The sequence below is a fragment of the Danio rerio genome, chromosome 3, assembly GCF_052040795.2.
Source record: "Danio rerio strain M-AB ecotype USA chromosome 3, GRCz13ab, whole genome shotgun sequence".
In the NCBI taxonomy this organism is placed as follows: Eukaryota; Metazoa; Chordata; class Actinopteri; order Cypriniformes; family Danionidae; genus Danio; species Danio rerio.
Genome location: NC_141023.1, coordinates 33,442,034 through 33,460,158, shown reverse-complemented (window position 1 = coordinate 33,460,158; position 18,125 = coordinate 33,442,034). Strand labels below are relative to the sequence as shown.

Here is an 18,125-nt window from a genome sequence, read left to right as displayed (position 1 = left end):
AGATGATGATCAAGTTTTTTTCTATAGCTTCTATACCGAGTCACTAAATTTGCTTTGATTTCATTTGCATGTATTTCTGTCAAAAGATCATTCATTCATTTTCTTTTCAGCTTAGTCCCTTATATTAATCAGGGTTCACCACAGGGTAATGAACCACCAACTTATCCAGCATATGTTTTACGCAACGGATGCCCTTTCAGGTGCAACCCATCACTGGAAAACATCCATACACTCACACACAAACTCTATGGTCAATTTAGCTTATTCATTTTACCTATACAGCATTAAACTCTTTAAACTTGTGGGGGAAACTGGAGCACCCAGAGGAAACCCACGCGAACACTGGGAGAAAATGCAAACTCCACACAGAAATGCCAACTGACCCAGCCAGGGCTCCAACCAGCTTATTTTTAAACTAGTTTATTTGGAACAATTCAAAGATCTTTGACTAGTGTGTTACATGTAAACAAGGTATAGTTCGTAATCTGTTAACACAATGATCTACAACAGTTATTGCAAATGTGTAGGTTAACAATAGGCTGGAAATTATACATTCATTTTCAACCGTTTTTCCTGGCCGAGTTGCAAAAGCAGGAGTCCTAGGAGAAAACCCCAGACCACCGTCTCCACAGACACTTCCTCCAGCTCCTCCGGGGGGATCCTGAGGCGTTCCCAGGCCAGCTGAAAGACGTAGTCCCTCCAGCATGTCCTGGGTCTTCCCCAAAACCTCCTACTGTTGGGGCATGCCTGGAACACCTCCCTAGGTAGGTGTCCTGGAGGCATCAGAAATAGATGCCCGAGCCACCTCAGCTGACTTCTTCGATGTGGAGGTGCAGCGGCTCTACTTCAAGCTCCTCTTGGGCAACAGAGCTCCTTACCCTATTTACAAGAGTGCACCCTGCCACCCTGTGAAGAAAACTCATTTCGGTCGCTTGTATCCGAGATCTTGTACTTTCGGTCATGACCCAAAGCTCAGAAGGCTGGAATTAGTGTGATAATTAGTGTGTGTTGTTACTATAAAGATAGTAAAAAATGCTTGAATCATTTAAAAAAAAATTTATTGTACTTCAAGGGACTACATACATGAGTTTAAATTGCCAATAAGACTTTCCTTAATTTCCATGATTCTCTACAAAAACATGTTTGTTGCCTACATCGTTTTTGTAAACAATTGTTATGCATTTTTGTTATGAAAATCAGAACTGAAGGAAATGAGAGCCTTTCTTTGGTTTTACATGTGATATAAATACTTCAGATATTCCAACACAATCTCACAGCAATTCGTTACTTTTTCATTTAGTGGCTAATTTGTATTAATTCATACGATCTAATTTGTACATTTTAGTACGATTTGCTCATTCCCCAGTGACGGTTAGGTTTAGGGGTGAGGTTAGGTGCCCCGCCTCCTTTTTAAAATCGTACAATTTCAGACCACTGAACTCGTACGAATTTGTACGAATTAGTCACTAAATTGGCAAAACGTAAAATAAGTTTTCTTGTGAGATCAGGCTGGATATTCAGATGTACTTCAAATAATGCCCATCACCTCCTCTACACTCAATTCTAGACAATTGATTATTCCTAGAATATCAATCAACTGTAGGCGATAGATCTTTCTTTTATCTGACACTTAAACTCTGGAACAGCCTTCCTAGCACAGTTCGAGAAGCAGACACACTCTGTCAGTTTAAAACTAGATTAAAGACACATCTCTTTGCATTAGCATGCACATAAAAAAACAAGTGCTTTTGAAATCCAAATCCTCTAAAGGATTGTTAGTCCGCATTATTTAGAGCAACCAGAGCCGGGAACACTTCCCAAAAGACATCATAATTTGAACGACATCTGCGCTTATATTATTCTGTATTTATTATTCCCGAGATTTCCATAATCTTGGACCAGTCTGTATCCTGAGCAGCTGCTTTGGTGGTCATGAAGGAGTGGAGAGCATGGGTCTGATTCCTGTAAGACCCCAGTAACAGACGAGTCCTCCCATCGATCCTGAAGGGTCAGCCTGTACACCAGCTGGTGAACTCTCCCACCTGTAGCATCTCCACGATAGATGTCCAGCGTTCTCCAGCCTCCGGCGCCTAGACTGCAGTTCTGCACAAGACGCTTGGCCATAGGAGAATTGGTCATGCCCGAGCCTGAGCCTGGTTTCTTTCGAGGTTTTTTATCCTTTCACTGATTGGTGAAGTTTTTTCCTTGCTGCTGTCGCCACTGGCTTGCATGTTTCGGGATTTGTGAAGCTGCGCATGAATGGATTTGCTCTTCAGTGTTTAAACTCTCAGCAGTGGAAATTAAACCACACTGATCTGAACTAAGCTGAACTTCAACTCTGAAACTGGACTGGACTGACACTGTTTCAATTTACTATAATCTTCTGTGAAGCTGCTTTGACACAATCTACATTGTGAAAGGATTATAGAAATAAAGATGAATTGAAATTTAAACGAACACGTCATGTTTAAGCATCCTGGCTTTTAAGGGTTCCTTCCCTCATTGCATTATTATGACCAATGAACAGAGGAGGTCAAACCAACAATGTGTTGGCTACCATTTATTTTCTTATATAAGTGTTTGGTTACATGCGAACAAGTGACTGATTTCAACTTCTGATTTCTTGTAGCACTTGAGATATTAGAGGGCATTTGACTGATCACAAGATCATAGTAGACTTTCATCTCATCAGATGTCATAAAAATTGTTGATCATGTTGACAAAAGTCTGCAACTACAAGTTACAAGATTTGAATTTTAATGTTTTCTATATGCGCCTATTGTATGTGTTTTGTAGCACACTGGCTTAAGACTAACGTGTTGGTAACACCTAGAAAAATAATTTTAGGGAGAGTTTCATTCATCCATTTATTTATTTTTTTGGCCTAGTCCTTTTATTTTACAGGGGACGCCAAAGGGGAATGAACCACCATCTTATCCAGAATATGTTTTATGCAGCAGATGCCCTTCCAGCTGCAACCCATCACTGGGAAACACCCATTCACTCTTATTCACACAAATACTCTGGACATTTTAGCTTACCCAATTCACATATTTTTGGACTTGTGGGGGAACCTGGAGCACCCAGAGGAAATGTTAACACAGGGAGAACATGCAAACTCTACATAGAAATGCCAGCTGGCGCAGCCAAGGCTCGAACCAGCGACCTTCTTGCTGTGAGGTGACATCCCTACCCACTGTGCTACCGCCCCGCCCTAGGGAAACTTTGTATTGGTATATTTATTATGAAGTAATAGGATCCAGTAATATTCTGCTTTCAGTGTTTCAGAACCATGGATAGCTACCTTGCCAAGGCAACTGGAGGTGCTTTTGTCAAGATTGCTGCTCTTGCCTGACTGACTATAGTAAAAGATTAAACCATCGAGCAAATTGTGTTTGTGTTCATTAACCAGTTCCCTCTTTACTTGTAGAACTATACAGAAATCAGCCTACTCAGGCCTGCATGGGAAAGCATATGTTGAATATATCTAAAGAGGTACTCGGTACACAACAGTTTCCTGACCAAATGTGCTATGACAAAATCATTTGTATGAACAAATGTATACATACAAAGCTTTTGAAAGCTGCGTGACATAACCCTAAATGTAATGCATTTGGAAAAGCTATGTTTAGCTATTAATGCCATTGCATATTTCACATATCACACACTTTGTCTGTTCTCTACTCTGCTTGTTCAGAGATATACAAGAAACTGTTCTGTCAGCCGCTGTTGATCTGTTGGCTGAAGCCTAGAGGCTGGAGGCTGGTGCTGCTCGAGCTCTTGACCCCGGGCTTTTCCGGACTGAAGCTAAACGCATCACATACGGTTGATCACACGCGTGCTGGTGGAGACAGTGAACAGCTTACTGCACAAGATCAAGAGATGAGCACAGATCGGAGGATATTCTCTCCCATCAGTTCACATGCCCATTTCTTTTTACAGCAGATAGCAGGCTGTGGTATTGTTATATTTCTTGATTTATGCTGAGTTTTTAACACTAAGGTTAAAAGGGATATAACTGACTCAGACAGCTCGAATGAGACGAGCTTTCTATTGTACCATGGCTGTGCCCAAATGTTAGAGATGAGTGTTTAGGAGGACCAGTACTGTAAATCTTCCTCTGCCTACTGCTTCCTGTGATATCCGATAGGTGGGCACTGTTAAGGTCGCACTGGTCTATTGATTTTTGCCACAAGCAAAACAACTGTGTCCTAAAGCATGGCCTATTGCTGCTGAAGCAACACTCACTCTCAGCTCGCTATACCTTAATGCGATAAATGATCTGCAGTGTAACAAATAGGCATGCTTCAGTAAATAGCTATTAATTGGTTACTACATTTCATTATGTGGTCATTTAAACCATTTACTGGATACAACACACATTCACTGTACTAAAAATGCATGCATATGTTTTAATGCAAGTCAACAGTATAGGCACTTATGCTCAAGAATTTTAAATTAATTGACTACATTCCCTGTTTAGGGCAGTGCGGTCGTGCAGTGTGTAGCGCTGTCGCCTCACGGCAAGAAGGTCCCTGGTTCGAGCCTCTGCTGGATCAATGGCATTTCTGTGTGGAGTTTGCATGTTCTCCCTGTGTTTGAGTGGGTTTCCTCCGGATGCTCTGGTTTCCCCCAAGTCCAAAGACATGTGCAAATTGGGTAAGCTACATATTCTGTAATGTATATGTGTGTGTGAATGAGAGTGTATGGGTGTTTCCCAGTACTGGGTTGCATCTGCTGGGTAAAACATATGCTAGATAAATTGGTGGTTCAGAGTTGTGACAACCCTAGATTAATAAAGGGATTAAGACGAAAAGAAAATGATTGAATGAATTTCCTGTTTAGTAGTAATGTCAGTATTAGTTTTTACAGCTTAATGTCTTGAGTGTGTTCTATGTGTGTCTTACTGTCTTTATTGGCTTTCTAGTTGCCTAAAACTGTGATATTATCAGTAACACTTTACCATAAGGTTATATTAGTAATATTAGTTAACTTGTTTAATAACATACAAACAATGAACAACACATTTTGTACAGTAATAAACTTTGTTAGCTTTAGTTAATAAAAGTAAAGTTTTACATTGTCCATGTTAACCTAGTGTTTTAACTAATGTTAGCAAGGATGAATTTGGATTTTAATAATGCATTAGTAAATATAAAACTATGATAAAAGATGGACACGTGTTGTCATTGTGGGTTTATGTTAGTAAATACATAAACATCAGTAATTGTTATTCTTACTAACAGTGTATATTAGCAATATATGATCTATTGTCATAGCAGGCAGCAATTTGTACACATAAAAAAATCACCTAAATGCCATACCACATGCTTATTTTTGCTATATTGTCTCTAAGTCATGTACATTTCACAGCTGCCATTTTTAAAGAAAAATATATATTTTTTGCTCTGTCGTGTGTAAGAGGGTGGGTGCATGGGTTGGTGAAGAGGGAGAGTTGTCAGCTGTACTGATGGGAAATCTCCGTCTATTAATTCTGAAATGTCTGCGTCTAAGAATAGCCTGTCGCTCCTCGCCCTGCGTGCCCTCGCAAAGCGGAGCCGTTCCCGAGAGACTCACGTTTGAATGCGCATCTGTATCTCCCAGCGCTCGCCTCCCGACCACTGGCACAAACAGTCCTTAACCTGACAACGCGCTGTCACTTTTGTTACGTCCCGTTATCTCGAAAAGCGCACGAGTACTCTGTCGAATAAGCAGGCGTGCGGCGTATTTTCATGCGGTAAAGGCAGGTGAGGCGAGGCTGAGAACACATTGAGTAGTGGCTGAAGGTAGCGGCACAGACTGGAGTTGGATGGGTAAATTAGTCGGCGGGGTGCGTGTGCGTGCGTCATGTGCTGCAAGAACTGGCCAGAGTGCTGAATTGATCTGTGGCTCATTATAGCTTAGCTCGCCAGCTGATCGGAGCTAACTGTTTCGTTTGGCTTGCGTTTCACTAGCTGATATTCCTGCGAGCCCCCACCCCACGTTCGTCCTCAACAGCCTCCTCCCCCTCTTTTTTTCCTCAGGGGCGCTTGACGGAGAGTAACGAGGCTAACAGACAGCTCAACATTGGCAGAAATAAGGAATAGAGGGATCCGAGTGTTCTCACGATCGGATTGCCCTCACTCGGGGAAGATGAGCAGATCGTACGCGGCCCAGAGTCCAGTGCAGGGGAGCGAGAGCGACTATGGGAACCCGGAGATGTCGCCAATGTCCCCGCGCGATTGATGCTTCTGCTTTCTGTCACTGCGCGTCCCTTCATTGGATTTTATGACGCTTGGATTGGTTCTTTTGCACTGAAATGTCAGTAATGGCTCTGGCGAAAAGAATGACACCTTGCCAGTAAGCACAGAAAAAAATCAGTCGATAGGCTACTTGTGATGATCTATTTTTGCATCCGAATAAATTACCTGTGTGGTAAAAAGGAAGAAAACAGAATTAACATCGGGTTTCTATCTGTAGCTGAGCCGTAAATACATGCGAGTAAACGTGAGCGCGAGGTGACCGAAGGCAGATTATAGCTACACCGTGCCAAATATTGCGGATGTTGCGAAATAAATAAATAATATTTTTTAAATTGTATTTTTTTTCTTCTGATTTAAATACATATTGACACTACAATCATCGGAATGTACAGATAAACGAAACCCAAATTATTGATTTTAATGTTTTAATTTTTGATCATTTGGTTATCACACCTAGATCGTACAAATGATTGTAGCTATGATCATTACAACCTGATTTTTCAAGGAAACGCACAGGAGAAAGACATTTCTGGAAAAAACCTAAGGATGGAGACACCGAAAATGAGAGATTTACTCAAGAATTGCACGGCAGTGGAAATATGTTGATTTTGGACATAAAATGAGGTGATGATGATGATGGACCATTTTGTGTGTTGAATTGGACAACGAACCTGTGAACTGCCCGTTTTTTTATTTTTATTTTTTGGTTCAATTTAGTTTTGTCTTTTGTTCGGTTTATTTTGCCTAAAATTGAACCATCAGCTCCTGAAGCCCAACGTCACATTTATAAGCCATGAAGACAAATGTGTACTCCAGTTATACACGTATTAAGTTTTGAAGCAGATGGGATGTAATGTGGTGTGGTCGCGTTGAATATTCGCCCCTTTTTTTCCTGCTTCGTGAAGACTGGCATTTGGTGTCTATAGAATGGCTCGGTTCGGAGATGAGGTGCCGTCCAGGTATGGCGGAGGACCGGGACACGCTCAAGGGGGCCCCGGCCGCGGCGGCAGCAGGCAGGGCGGCCCGCCGGGGGCTCAGCAGAGAATGTACAAGCAGTCAATGGCCCAGCGAGCCAGAACTATGGCCCTGTACAACCCTATACCGGTGCGGCAAAACTGCTTTACTGTCAACCGATCTCTGTTCATCTTCAGTGAGGACAACTTCGTGAGAAAATACGCCAAAAAGATCACCGAATGGCCATATCCTTTTAAACTCACTTAGAGAGTTGTCTAACCCTGGGGCCTTCAGTTGCAGGTATCGTGTAATTGAGTGTGGCATATGTAAGGTCATCTGAACATGTCTCAAAACTCGATGAATCACATTACCGCTGGTTCAATGATGGCTGTGTGTGACATAAAATAAGCGGGGAGCAATCATTTGATCGAAGACGTTTCAGTCGAATATTTTTCAGCCATTTATTTCTCATTGTATTACGGTGGCAAGACGCACGAAGCCTATTTGTGGTGTGTGTTTGGTGTGTTACGTACGGGCGTGAGGTGAGCTGTGCTGTGTGACGAGAGCGGGCGGCGCTGTGGCTCGCGGAGGCTTGCTGATGTCAGCATGTGCAGTCTCTCAGCTTGGTCTCATTCGAGAGAAAGCGATGGTGAAAAGGGGGAGGCGAGGGGAGGGGGAAAGCCACCATTTCCCATATTCTAAGAGCTCCTGGAGAATACGAGATAGGCTATGTATGTACTTGTCTTTTTCACAGTGCACATTTTTGCCTCATTTTTAAAATTGTCTGCTTTTATACAAGCACACAGCAGTGCTGAACATGATTGTAATATAATATTGTTTTTACAGAGCTCAGTGAATAAACAAGTTTCACATAGGCTATATTAGGTAGGTTATACCTTAAAACTTGAATTTCAGGGAAAATTTCATAGTACACTCTCAGAAATAAAGGTACAAGAGCTGTCACTGGGGTGGTACCTTTTTGAAATGTACATATTTGTACTTAAATGGTCCTTATTATTACCTCAAGGGTACATATTAGTACTTAAAAGTACAAAAGTGTGCCTCTTGAAATTGTTGGGTGCTCATATAGACCTTTGAGGTACCAATATCAATATATCCTTTATGTAAAAAATATGTACCTTTCGAATAGGTACCACCCCAGTGACAGCTCTCGTACCTATATTTCTGAGTGTGTGTACCCAAACAGAATGTCCCAAGAGAGAAGAAATATTTGTGTAATCACTTGTTAAAAATGCATGTGAAATATGTGCAACATATTTGAGTGTGTTTTTGTAACAATTTCATGTGAAAGCAACTTAATCATGGGCGACACGTTGGCTCAGTGGTTAGCACTGTCAGCTCTAAGCAAGAAGGTCACTGGTTTGAGTACTGACTGGGTCAGTTGGCATTTCTGTGAGGAGTTTGCTTGTTCTCCCTGTGTTGCCGTGGGTTTCCCCCACAGTCCAAAGACATGTGCTATAGGTGAATTGAATATACTAAATTGGCTGTAGTGTATTAGTGTGATTGAGTGTATGGATGTTTACTCAGTACTAGGTTGCAGCTGGAAGGGCATCTGCTGTGTAAAACATATGCTGGATAAATTAGCAGTTCATTCCGCTGTGGCGACCTCTAATGAATAAAGAGACAAAGCCAAAAGAAAATGATTGAATGGACCATTATGATTACATTTTGATGTGATTTTAACATGTGATTGCATTATGAAGCAATATGGAGCTGGCTTTTATTAAAAGAGGGGGATCAGTTTTATGGTTCATGTCTTTACTATCAAAATGTTTACTTTTATTCTATTGTTACTCTATCATGTCCAACTAGCTGGCAAGCTAAGGTCAGACCCACTGAATCATGTATCCTTAATATCTTCTGAAGAGGCCATGTTTCAGCCCTAATATTTCACACAAGCTTGCAGTGAAGAGGTTCAACTTTATTCTTATATTAGATTAGATGGCTCAGTGTAATGGCAAAGCAATCCCCCCCAAAAAAACTGTAGTGTTTTATTTAGACCAATGGTATACAGGAAAAGAGACTAAGAGTTGCATTCCTTGCCTTTTCTAATCGACCTTTTAGTATCTGAAATCATTAAATGTGCACAGAACTGCACCCACACACCCACTTCTCTGGCAGATCAAAATGCAGTGTCGAAACAGATTTTGTTGACCTTTAACCTTGCACTCAACCCTCAAAACCACTCTTTCAGTAAGCCTCATTTTTTTCTCATTCATCTCATAGAAACATTTAACGAGGCCTTGTGATCCCAAGTCCTTAACCTCTGTCTACAGAAGTGTTTTTTAGATGCTCACATTATAGCCACCATTTTAATCATTCTTTAATCATGTCTCTGATTAGAAGTCAGTGTATTGTAGAAGTAGCATGGCATGTAAATGTGGATTAGCTTATGGTTGGTAAATATTGGATAAAGACAAAGATTAAGTAACTCTAAAAATACATTTGTAATATCTACTGTACACCGTCTCAGTCTATTTGTCTACAGGCTGCCTTTCTGCACTGTACATGGAATGTAACCTTATAGCTGCATTTACTAATTTTAGTTTCATTGACAACTTTGAAACCTTAGCCATCTGGAGTGCAGAGAAGTGTACACATTTATCTGAAGAGGCAAAAATATCAGAAGTCATAGAGCTACTAGGAATCACATTGAATAGTGTGCAATGAATAGTTTAAGCCACAAAGAAGTTTAGTGAATCTTTGAAATGCATAATCCAATCAATTTTCCCATTAAAGAATAACTGATGGAAAATAATGAGAAATAAATGATGTGAAAGACTTTTGTAGAAATAGTTGAGTCGGAAAAGGCTGAACGAGTGGACACCAGAGGGAGACAGACTGATGTAAAGAAGTTGTCATGAGTCGTGAGCTTTTGCAGTTTTCTTCCATGTGTTGAGGCAGTGATCTACATTCAGCCTGCAGAATTTAAATTATTTACTCTGCTTTTCTTTCGCCGTCTTTCTCTATTCCTTATCCTCCCTCATTTTTTCAAGCAAACTGTTTGCTTATGACTGACCTACAGTTTTTCTCAATGACGATGGACACGAGCATTAAAAATCGAGCTAGTTTTGTGATAGCTGGAGCTGTCATAACCATCTCTGCCATAAGTGTATCACAGAATCGTGGTGCGGTCTAGTTTGTAAACACATTTTATGACACATCAACCTTCTGTTTACTTTATCACAAGCATGTCTTTTGCTCTCTCCTGTTCCGAGGTTCCCGTCAGGCTAAAAATAACAGCAGTGAGTGGACTGAAAGAGCAGTTCGCAATGGCATGTTCTCTTTCTCTCCCACCTTTCTGCCTCCTTGAAGTCAGTCCTCTGTTGTATGAATACAGATGGGCTGCAGACATGGCAGGCATCACTGTTTAACCACGTTCTCGTATGCCAGTTTGGTGGAGAAATAAAGACTGGTTTTATAGAGGCAGGGTGACTTTAAGATGTAGGTGTGCTAGAGAAGAGGAGGGGCTGCTTCCAGCACTGTTAAGCTTAAGCATCCCAGTGTTATGTGGATAAATATTTTTCTTCTCTTTTCTGTTTGGCAGAACCTGAAATATTATAAGCCACTAAGGCAAAGTGGTTGTGGATTATGTGTAATAGGATTATATTGATATATTCCAGTAATTCTTGTTTACATTGTTCATGTCTTTTTAATATATTCTATATGAGGTGCTTTCATATTTATGCATTTGTACAGTTGTTTTGATGCAGCTGCTGACTGATGGAGAGGGTTAACCTGAAAATCTTTCCTCAGCTCATTTAAAATATAGGTGATTTTTTTTTTTTTCTAGAATATGAAGAAAAAAGGTTGAAATTGTGGTCTCTGGTGATTCAGTGTAAGTCAAGGCACTATGAGAGCTGAATATGATTTACATCATTATGTGACATAGAGTGTCTCAATAGCATGCTCAGGATTTTTTTGCAGAGACTGAATAAATACTAGTAAAGTTGTAATAAATGTTGAGTTTATTGCACATAGCACCTCTTCATTACGGTGCAATTTATTATCAGGAGTGACAGATATTCTTTTTGTTTAGCTATTTGCGTTTTTTGACTGTCAAAGTTCTGGTAGCCATTGGCTTGCATTTTAATGAACAATAATGACGACAGTTTCATCTAAAAATCTTTTATATAGACCCTTTTCACGTTTCCGGAATTGGTCATAGTCAGGAAAACTTAGAGTGCAGTGAATGGTAGAGTACAACAATTTTTTACAATCCTATTTGCTAAAATAATAAAAGAAAAAGGCCATGATGGTGTTATCAAGACTTTCAAAAAAAGGAAAAAAATTGTGTGAGACTGATGACGACAGCCATAGGAGAGAAAAATGTCAAATTCACTCTCAGCCCCATAGACACTGCATTAAAAACACCCCGCATAAGTGGTAGTTCGTTTTTGTAATTTGACCCAAAGATGATATAATACACACATAAATAATAATAAATGTTCATATGTTTTAAAAAATCCAAATAATATAAACTTTCAAGGATTTAAGATTATTATGACCGTTCAACATGTCATAACAGTCTTGTATTGAAGGAAAAAAAGCTTTGGGGTTCCCAACTTACAGCTGGTGCTTTTTTGTGGTTTTTTCATTTTATGTGGAAATCTGGATTTAGAAAATGCTTTGTTTTTCTTTTTTAATGTCTCATAAACGTCTTTAATAACAAAGTGACAGGGAGAGGCTTTCTGCTTGTGTGTAAATTATTTAGAATGGAGGCATAGTTGCACACATCTAAAAACAGACATACTACACGGCTACAGCAACTGTTGGTTAAAATTAAAACCATTTCATATTATGTATTTGAAATGATCCACATCATCGATTAAATCATTAATTAAGGCTTTTCTGGACACTTCAGCTCTTCTTCCTTGGTTCACAGCGTTACAACATGTTCCTCTCTGTCTCAACAGTGTGTATGATGGGAGATGACTAGATGATAAGATTGTCTCTTCATCTTACATACTCTCTTCCATTTGGGCATCAGGGAGTTAAATGTGTCATCCTAGATTCATTCACACAACTGTCACTGTCTGTCTCTACCACTCACTTCCTTTCCTTTCCTCTCTCCCTCACTCTGCTTATAGACATGATTGTAAAAGAGAGAAAGATTAGATTGGTAAAAAGTATATTTGAAGAGAACTAATGTTGCACATTCATCAGACAGATTTGGTTAAAAGTAATGGCTCCAAATTTATTTTGAGAAGATACGAGGAGGCGTTGTTAGTTAATAATTGTATGGCGATGCAATTTATATTTGCTTTGGAACATACTTTTATACAAAATATTTTCCGGTTATTTTTGGTGCATATTGATATGTTGTAGAGACAGTATACCCAATTTGACAAAATTATTAGTCCTCCTATGACATTTTAATTAGTTTTCAAATATTTACCGCGTGATGTTTCACTGTAGTTCACAGTATTTCTTGTTAATGTTTATATATATATATATATATATATATATATATATATATATATATATATATATTTTTTTTTTTTTTTTTTTTTGTTCTTTTTTTTTTCTAGGTAACATTTGGCTGGAATGAAAGCAGTTCTCACAGCCCCCTTAAGAATTATTTCTACTGAGTACAGAACAAACCACTGCTGCCCTGTGATTTGCCCAATTAACATAACTTGTTTATTTAACCTAAATATCTAATTTATTTACAACTAATTTCACAGGAGGGCTGATAATTTTGCCTTCAACTGATTCTTTATTTGTGTTTGTGAACTAATAAGTTTGGAACAACCTTACATTTTTAGTGAGCCAAGCCTTAAAATGTACAGTATCTCCATGTTTTGAATTGATATATTCAAAACATGATATATTCTATACATCTTGACTGCGATACTTTAAACTATAAGTAAAAAGATTCATGTTAATCCCTACTGCTCAAAACCACTTTCTATTTATGAAAGAGTCTTTTAAAATACATAATGATTTACACAAAAATGTCAAGCAAACTTTTCTTGAAGACAAAATCCGCATAATAGAATAAACTCTGAAGCATCTTGTAAGTTCTGGCAGCTAAAAAAATAATCATTGTTTTGACAGGATTAAATTAATGTGGACCACTGCTGCATTAAATTAGTCATATTTTAGTTTCTAATGTGCTGTGTTTCTAACCTAAAGGTGAACACGTGTGGTGAGGTGCATGTCATAGAAAAATATTTCTGGAAATGAATGTGTCTGCACATGAAGTCTTAAATGGCATTCAAGTCACATTTTGGCATGAGACCTTTTGTTTGCCAATTATAAGAGCACCAGTCTTCTTGTTTCATCAAAGCAACGCATGTATATGTGCATGTTTGTGTTTGCCTTCCAGGCCTAATCTGGTGGTTTCATACCTCCCAATGTCTGGGTCTAAATGAGTGTAGTCATCCGGAATGTTGCAGCCCCAAACTGCTCAGCTGCTGCTGCAGACGAGGCTACAAAACCCAGTCATTAACAAACTCACAATGTGTTCACAAGGCTGTAATCTAGAGAAATCTGGAACTTTTTACATTTACCTGCTCACGCAGTAGAGTGATGAGCTTTAGAAAAGATATAAAAACATTTTAAAAGTATCATAAAAGTAAAAGGGATCCACATTATTTACATGATAGATATGTGTAGGGAAATGTTCATTTGAATTATCGTGTAGTATTTTAATTGTGAGCAGTACGGTGGATCAGCAGTTAGCACTGTCATCTCACAGCAAGAAGGTTGCTGGTTCGAGCCCCAGCTGGGTCAGTTGGCATTTCTGTTTGGAGTTTGCATGTTCTCCCCGTGTTCGTGTGGGTGCTCCAGTTTCCTCTACAGTCCAATGACGTGCACTATAGGTAAATTGAATTAACTAAATTGGCCATTGTGTGTGTGTGTGTGTGTGTGTGTGTGTGTGTGTGTGTGTGTGTGTGTGTGTGTGTGTGTGTGTGGGGGGGTGTTTCCCAATACTGGGTTGCAACTAGAAGGGCATCTGCTGTGTAAAACATATGCCTGATAAGTTGGTGGTTCATGCTGTTGTGGTGACCCTGATGAATAAAGGGACTAAGCCGAAGGTAAATGAATGGATGAATACTTTATTTGTGCATCTCTTTTTTGAAGCTATTCAGCTTCAGTCCATTTTAGTTGCAGGAAAAAGAACAATAACAAAAACCTTTAAAAATCCTCTTCTTACGTTCTACCAAAAAAATGAAAGTCATAATAGCATGAGTCTGATAATAACTGTGTTTATTTCACAAAAAAATTCTGAAAAATTAAAAAATTATTCCTGTTAAAAGTTTAGTTCACCCAATACGTGCTTGAGCTTCTGTGACTGGATTTGCTGGATTTGAAGTATTATTTACTAATCAATGTTTATATGGAAGTAAAAGCCTAAATTTTATCTGTTTTTCATAAAAAAGACATGCACTGATATGGAAGTTTTGAAGTTTTAACGTATTTGTGTGTGTTGAGCATCAGTTAAGACAACATTTGCACCTGTCAGCTTTATTTGTGGGGGAAACTGGATAATTTTGAGCTTTTTCAAGTAATATTTCATTTTCTGGGTTTAAATACATTTTTAGGGTGGGATCAAAATTTGAGACATAGAGTGAATTTGCAAGTGGAGTGATGACACGTCGGTTTCTCATTATTATTCATAGTGGAGTTTTCTTATCCTATGAGAAGACCCTGCTTCTTAATTATTTATGAGAGCACATGCTTTCTGAAGGCAGGGCAGACCTGCCAAGCTATGAGACCCAATGACTGGATGAGATGATAGCAAGGGTTGTATGCATTTGTTTCCATGATCCATGGTGTTTGTTGAATGTTTTCCCCACGATGCTGTCAGGGCCGATTCAGCAAAGCTGTTGGTTTGTAGCAAGCATTTATGTCGGGTAAGCTGTACAAGATTTGTAGAATGGTGGAATTATATCAGTTGACTTTGTTACCATTCATACACATCGCCTATTCATGCTGCTGTGTTCGCCATAGGTTTAAAATCCTCTACATTCCTGCCAGGGTCAATGGTTGGATTAGACAGGGCAAGAGACCTGCTGCACAGCCATCCACTGTGTCTGAATTCAGATCCAGGCATTCAGGAGAAAAGAAGTCCTCCTCATTTATAGTGTTCATATAAACGTGATTATCTTTATGATGATATAAAAAATGTGGTTACGTGTAAGTGAAATTGCGAGTAACAAATGTAGCAGGACATTAAATTAATTACTTTTTATTTCTTTGCATTTTAACTTATTAAGCTATAAAATCAGTGGTCTCCTCATGGTTTGTGTCTCATTTTGTGAGCCTACTGACAGTTGTTCGCTCCCCTCTTTTTTAGCCTGCTCTGCCGGCCACACCCACTCCTTTCTCTGCTCGCAGAGCTGCATGCGCATATCGGAGCATTTTTTGAACCTCAACTTGAACCGAAAAAGGGGGGGTTTTATGGCCATTTAAAAATAAGCATGCATCAGCCTTTACCAATATATTGTATAGCTGCCTATAGATTGAGCATCAATACTTTAAAGCAGTCATGTCTCTTTAGAGGACTTGGACTACATAACTAGTTTCATACTGTATGGAATTATTTTTGCTATCTCTTGAAGAATCAGTGTTTTAAAGAGACTTTCAGTAAAGGTAGTGACAACTCTTAAAATGTTATCAACAATATTTTTATTTGTGTTCTGAAGAAAAGTAGCCGATCACAGAAATTTCCCTTTTATGACAAATTTGTCTCCCTTTTGCTGTTCCGACTGTCCTTGTGCAATGTAGCAGAGGTGTGTAGTGAGATGTTTTACTGGCGTTTCTTGCATCTTAGGCTAGCATTGCACTTCTAGCTGCTCATGTTTTTCCTCTTTCTCTTTGGTTCTGTATCTTGTGTTCTAGTAGTGAATTATTCATTTCTGTGGCTGGGTGGTATGTGTGCGTATGTGTGTGTGATGCTGACTTGGGAGAAATCTATTTTGGGTGCCGAGTGAGGAAAAAAGATGTGGTGGCTTGAATTTTCATGCTGGTGCTTAAGTCACGTGCTGTTGCCACTGCCACACACCTTTACTTACCTGCTACATTTTGTCCACCAGATACTCTCACAAACACATTTACATCAACACCAACGTCCGTAATGCTGCTGTTTCATCATTACTAGCACTTGCAAAGACATATTTGGTAGAAATGCTTGGCACTTTATTTGTCAAATTGTAGTTAAATGTGTTTAACGCATATAAGATGTTATTTATTCCTCTGATTCTAATCTTTAGTGTCACTTGAGTCATTAGAAATCATTACAAGATACCAATGTGCAGCATTTCTTGCTATTATTTCTTAAAATAGCTGTGCTATTGATTAAATATTTTGTGTGCGTGTGATACAATTCATAATGTTTTAGAACTCTTTCAGTGGAAACAAGTAAAACACAAATTGAAATATAAATATTTAGTAATATTATAAATGTTTTTACTTTCACTTTTAATCAATTTAATACATTCTTGCTGAACAAAAATATTACAAATCTTACTGACCCCAAAATGTTGAACATTGTAATTAGGAACAAAATTAAATAGAAATTAAAAATATATATACATAGACCCAAGGGAAAATATACACTTTGAATAATCTCCCAATGCATAAATTAATACATATGAGATATCATAAAGGGGCTGATACAGGAATTAAAGGGAACAGCATTTCATAATACTTCCTATAAAGCTAATAAGCTTACTGCACTCTTCAGCCATGCGTTTCTACTGCTTAAACACATGCACATAAATGGTATCAATGCTAATCCTGTCCTAAAAGACTGATTTCTGAGCGCTAGGGGTATATAAAGGGCAAATGAGCGATTAAAGTGAGGGGAAGAGATGGAGAGAGTGTTAGCGCTTGTAACTACAGGCCTGCATAGCTGCATTAAGAGAGGGAAAAGCGCCGCTGTTTCTAGTTAATAAATTATTCAGGCTCCAGCTCCAGAATGCAAGAGATAGAATTAGAAAAGCAAACAGCCTGGGACCTTACAGCCAGATGAGGAAATCAATACATATTTACATTTCACTGGCTGGGCTTCTCGGGTCGCTCTGTCGTCTACTACCTCTAATTACCTCACCACTCATTCTCATAGACACACACACACACACATATATAAATACACTTACTGACTGACTGACATGCTCACCGTATCACTCCGAGTTACTGTATTAGTGGATTAGCAAGCAGTTGTCTGATTGCTTCAACTCATTGGGTTTCTGTGCATACCAAGTTCCAATATGTCTAGTCAGCCATTTTGTTACCGCTGCTTGTATAGGATTTTGTAGATTGCAACTCTTCAATAAAATCATGGAATGATGAGGAATGCTTGATGAGCCAAATCTGCACTGATTGCAAGGCAACATCTCTGCAGTTCTGCCATTTATTATTGGCTTCTGAAATGATTGTTCAAGTCAGCATGAAAAAAAATGCATCAGTTTATGCTTGTTATTGATTTTTATTGCGACCGATTCAAATACTACATCGCATAATACTACACACTGATTCCTGAATTCATTTTAATTATGTCAACCAAAAGAGCCAATATGTATTATGGAAGTAAATGAGTAATTTATTGACACTTATTGTAATAAGTTAACAATAAGTGTAAATAAATAAATAAATAAATCTTAATGAAATATCATACAGGCAGGAATATTGTTCCCACAGCTTTATAAACCATTCGTTTATTGCATAGATCCATAGTCCTCTCCAAATTTAAAATTACAGTTGCATTTATGTCAACAGACTCTACTTTGCTTCATTTCCAGGGCAAAATATTTAGCTGTTTTTATGCCTTGGCAAATTGTGGATAAATGTCATTTCACTTAAGATATTTAACAACTCACCAAAATGAGGAGATTTGAATATTCTACCAGTGTTTGTGCACTTTACTGCATGTGGATTGAGTTAAATTGTTGTTAAATA

The 18,125-nt window shown here is 38.7% G+C and overlaps 1 protein-coding gene across 17 annotated transcripts in view; it reads left to right on the top strand.

Annotated features, from left to right (window-relative positions):
• cacna1aa (calcium voltage-gated channel subunit alpha1 Aa) overlaps positions 1-18,125 on the top strand; it is a 156,179-nt gene that overhangs the window by 7,985 nt on the left and 130,069 nt on the right. For 7 of the 17 annotated variants that reach the window (XM_087242955.1, XM_087242953.1, XM_087242951.1 and 4 more), the window contains exon 1: positions 6,051-7,441. In XM_087242955.1, coding sequence (XP_087099081.1) covers positions 7,170-7,441 — 272 coding nt within the window. In that variant the 5' untranslated portion in view covers positions 6,051-7,169. Of the gene's footprint in view, positions 1-4,483; positions 4,660-5,892; positions 7,442-18,125 lie in introns of those variants that run through there. The other 10 variants (XR_015479901.1, XM_087242949.1, XM_087242950.1 and 7 more) reach the window with 4 other exon arrangements.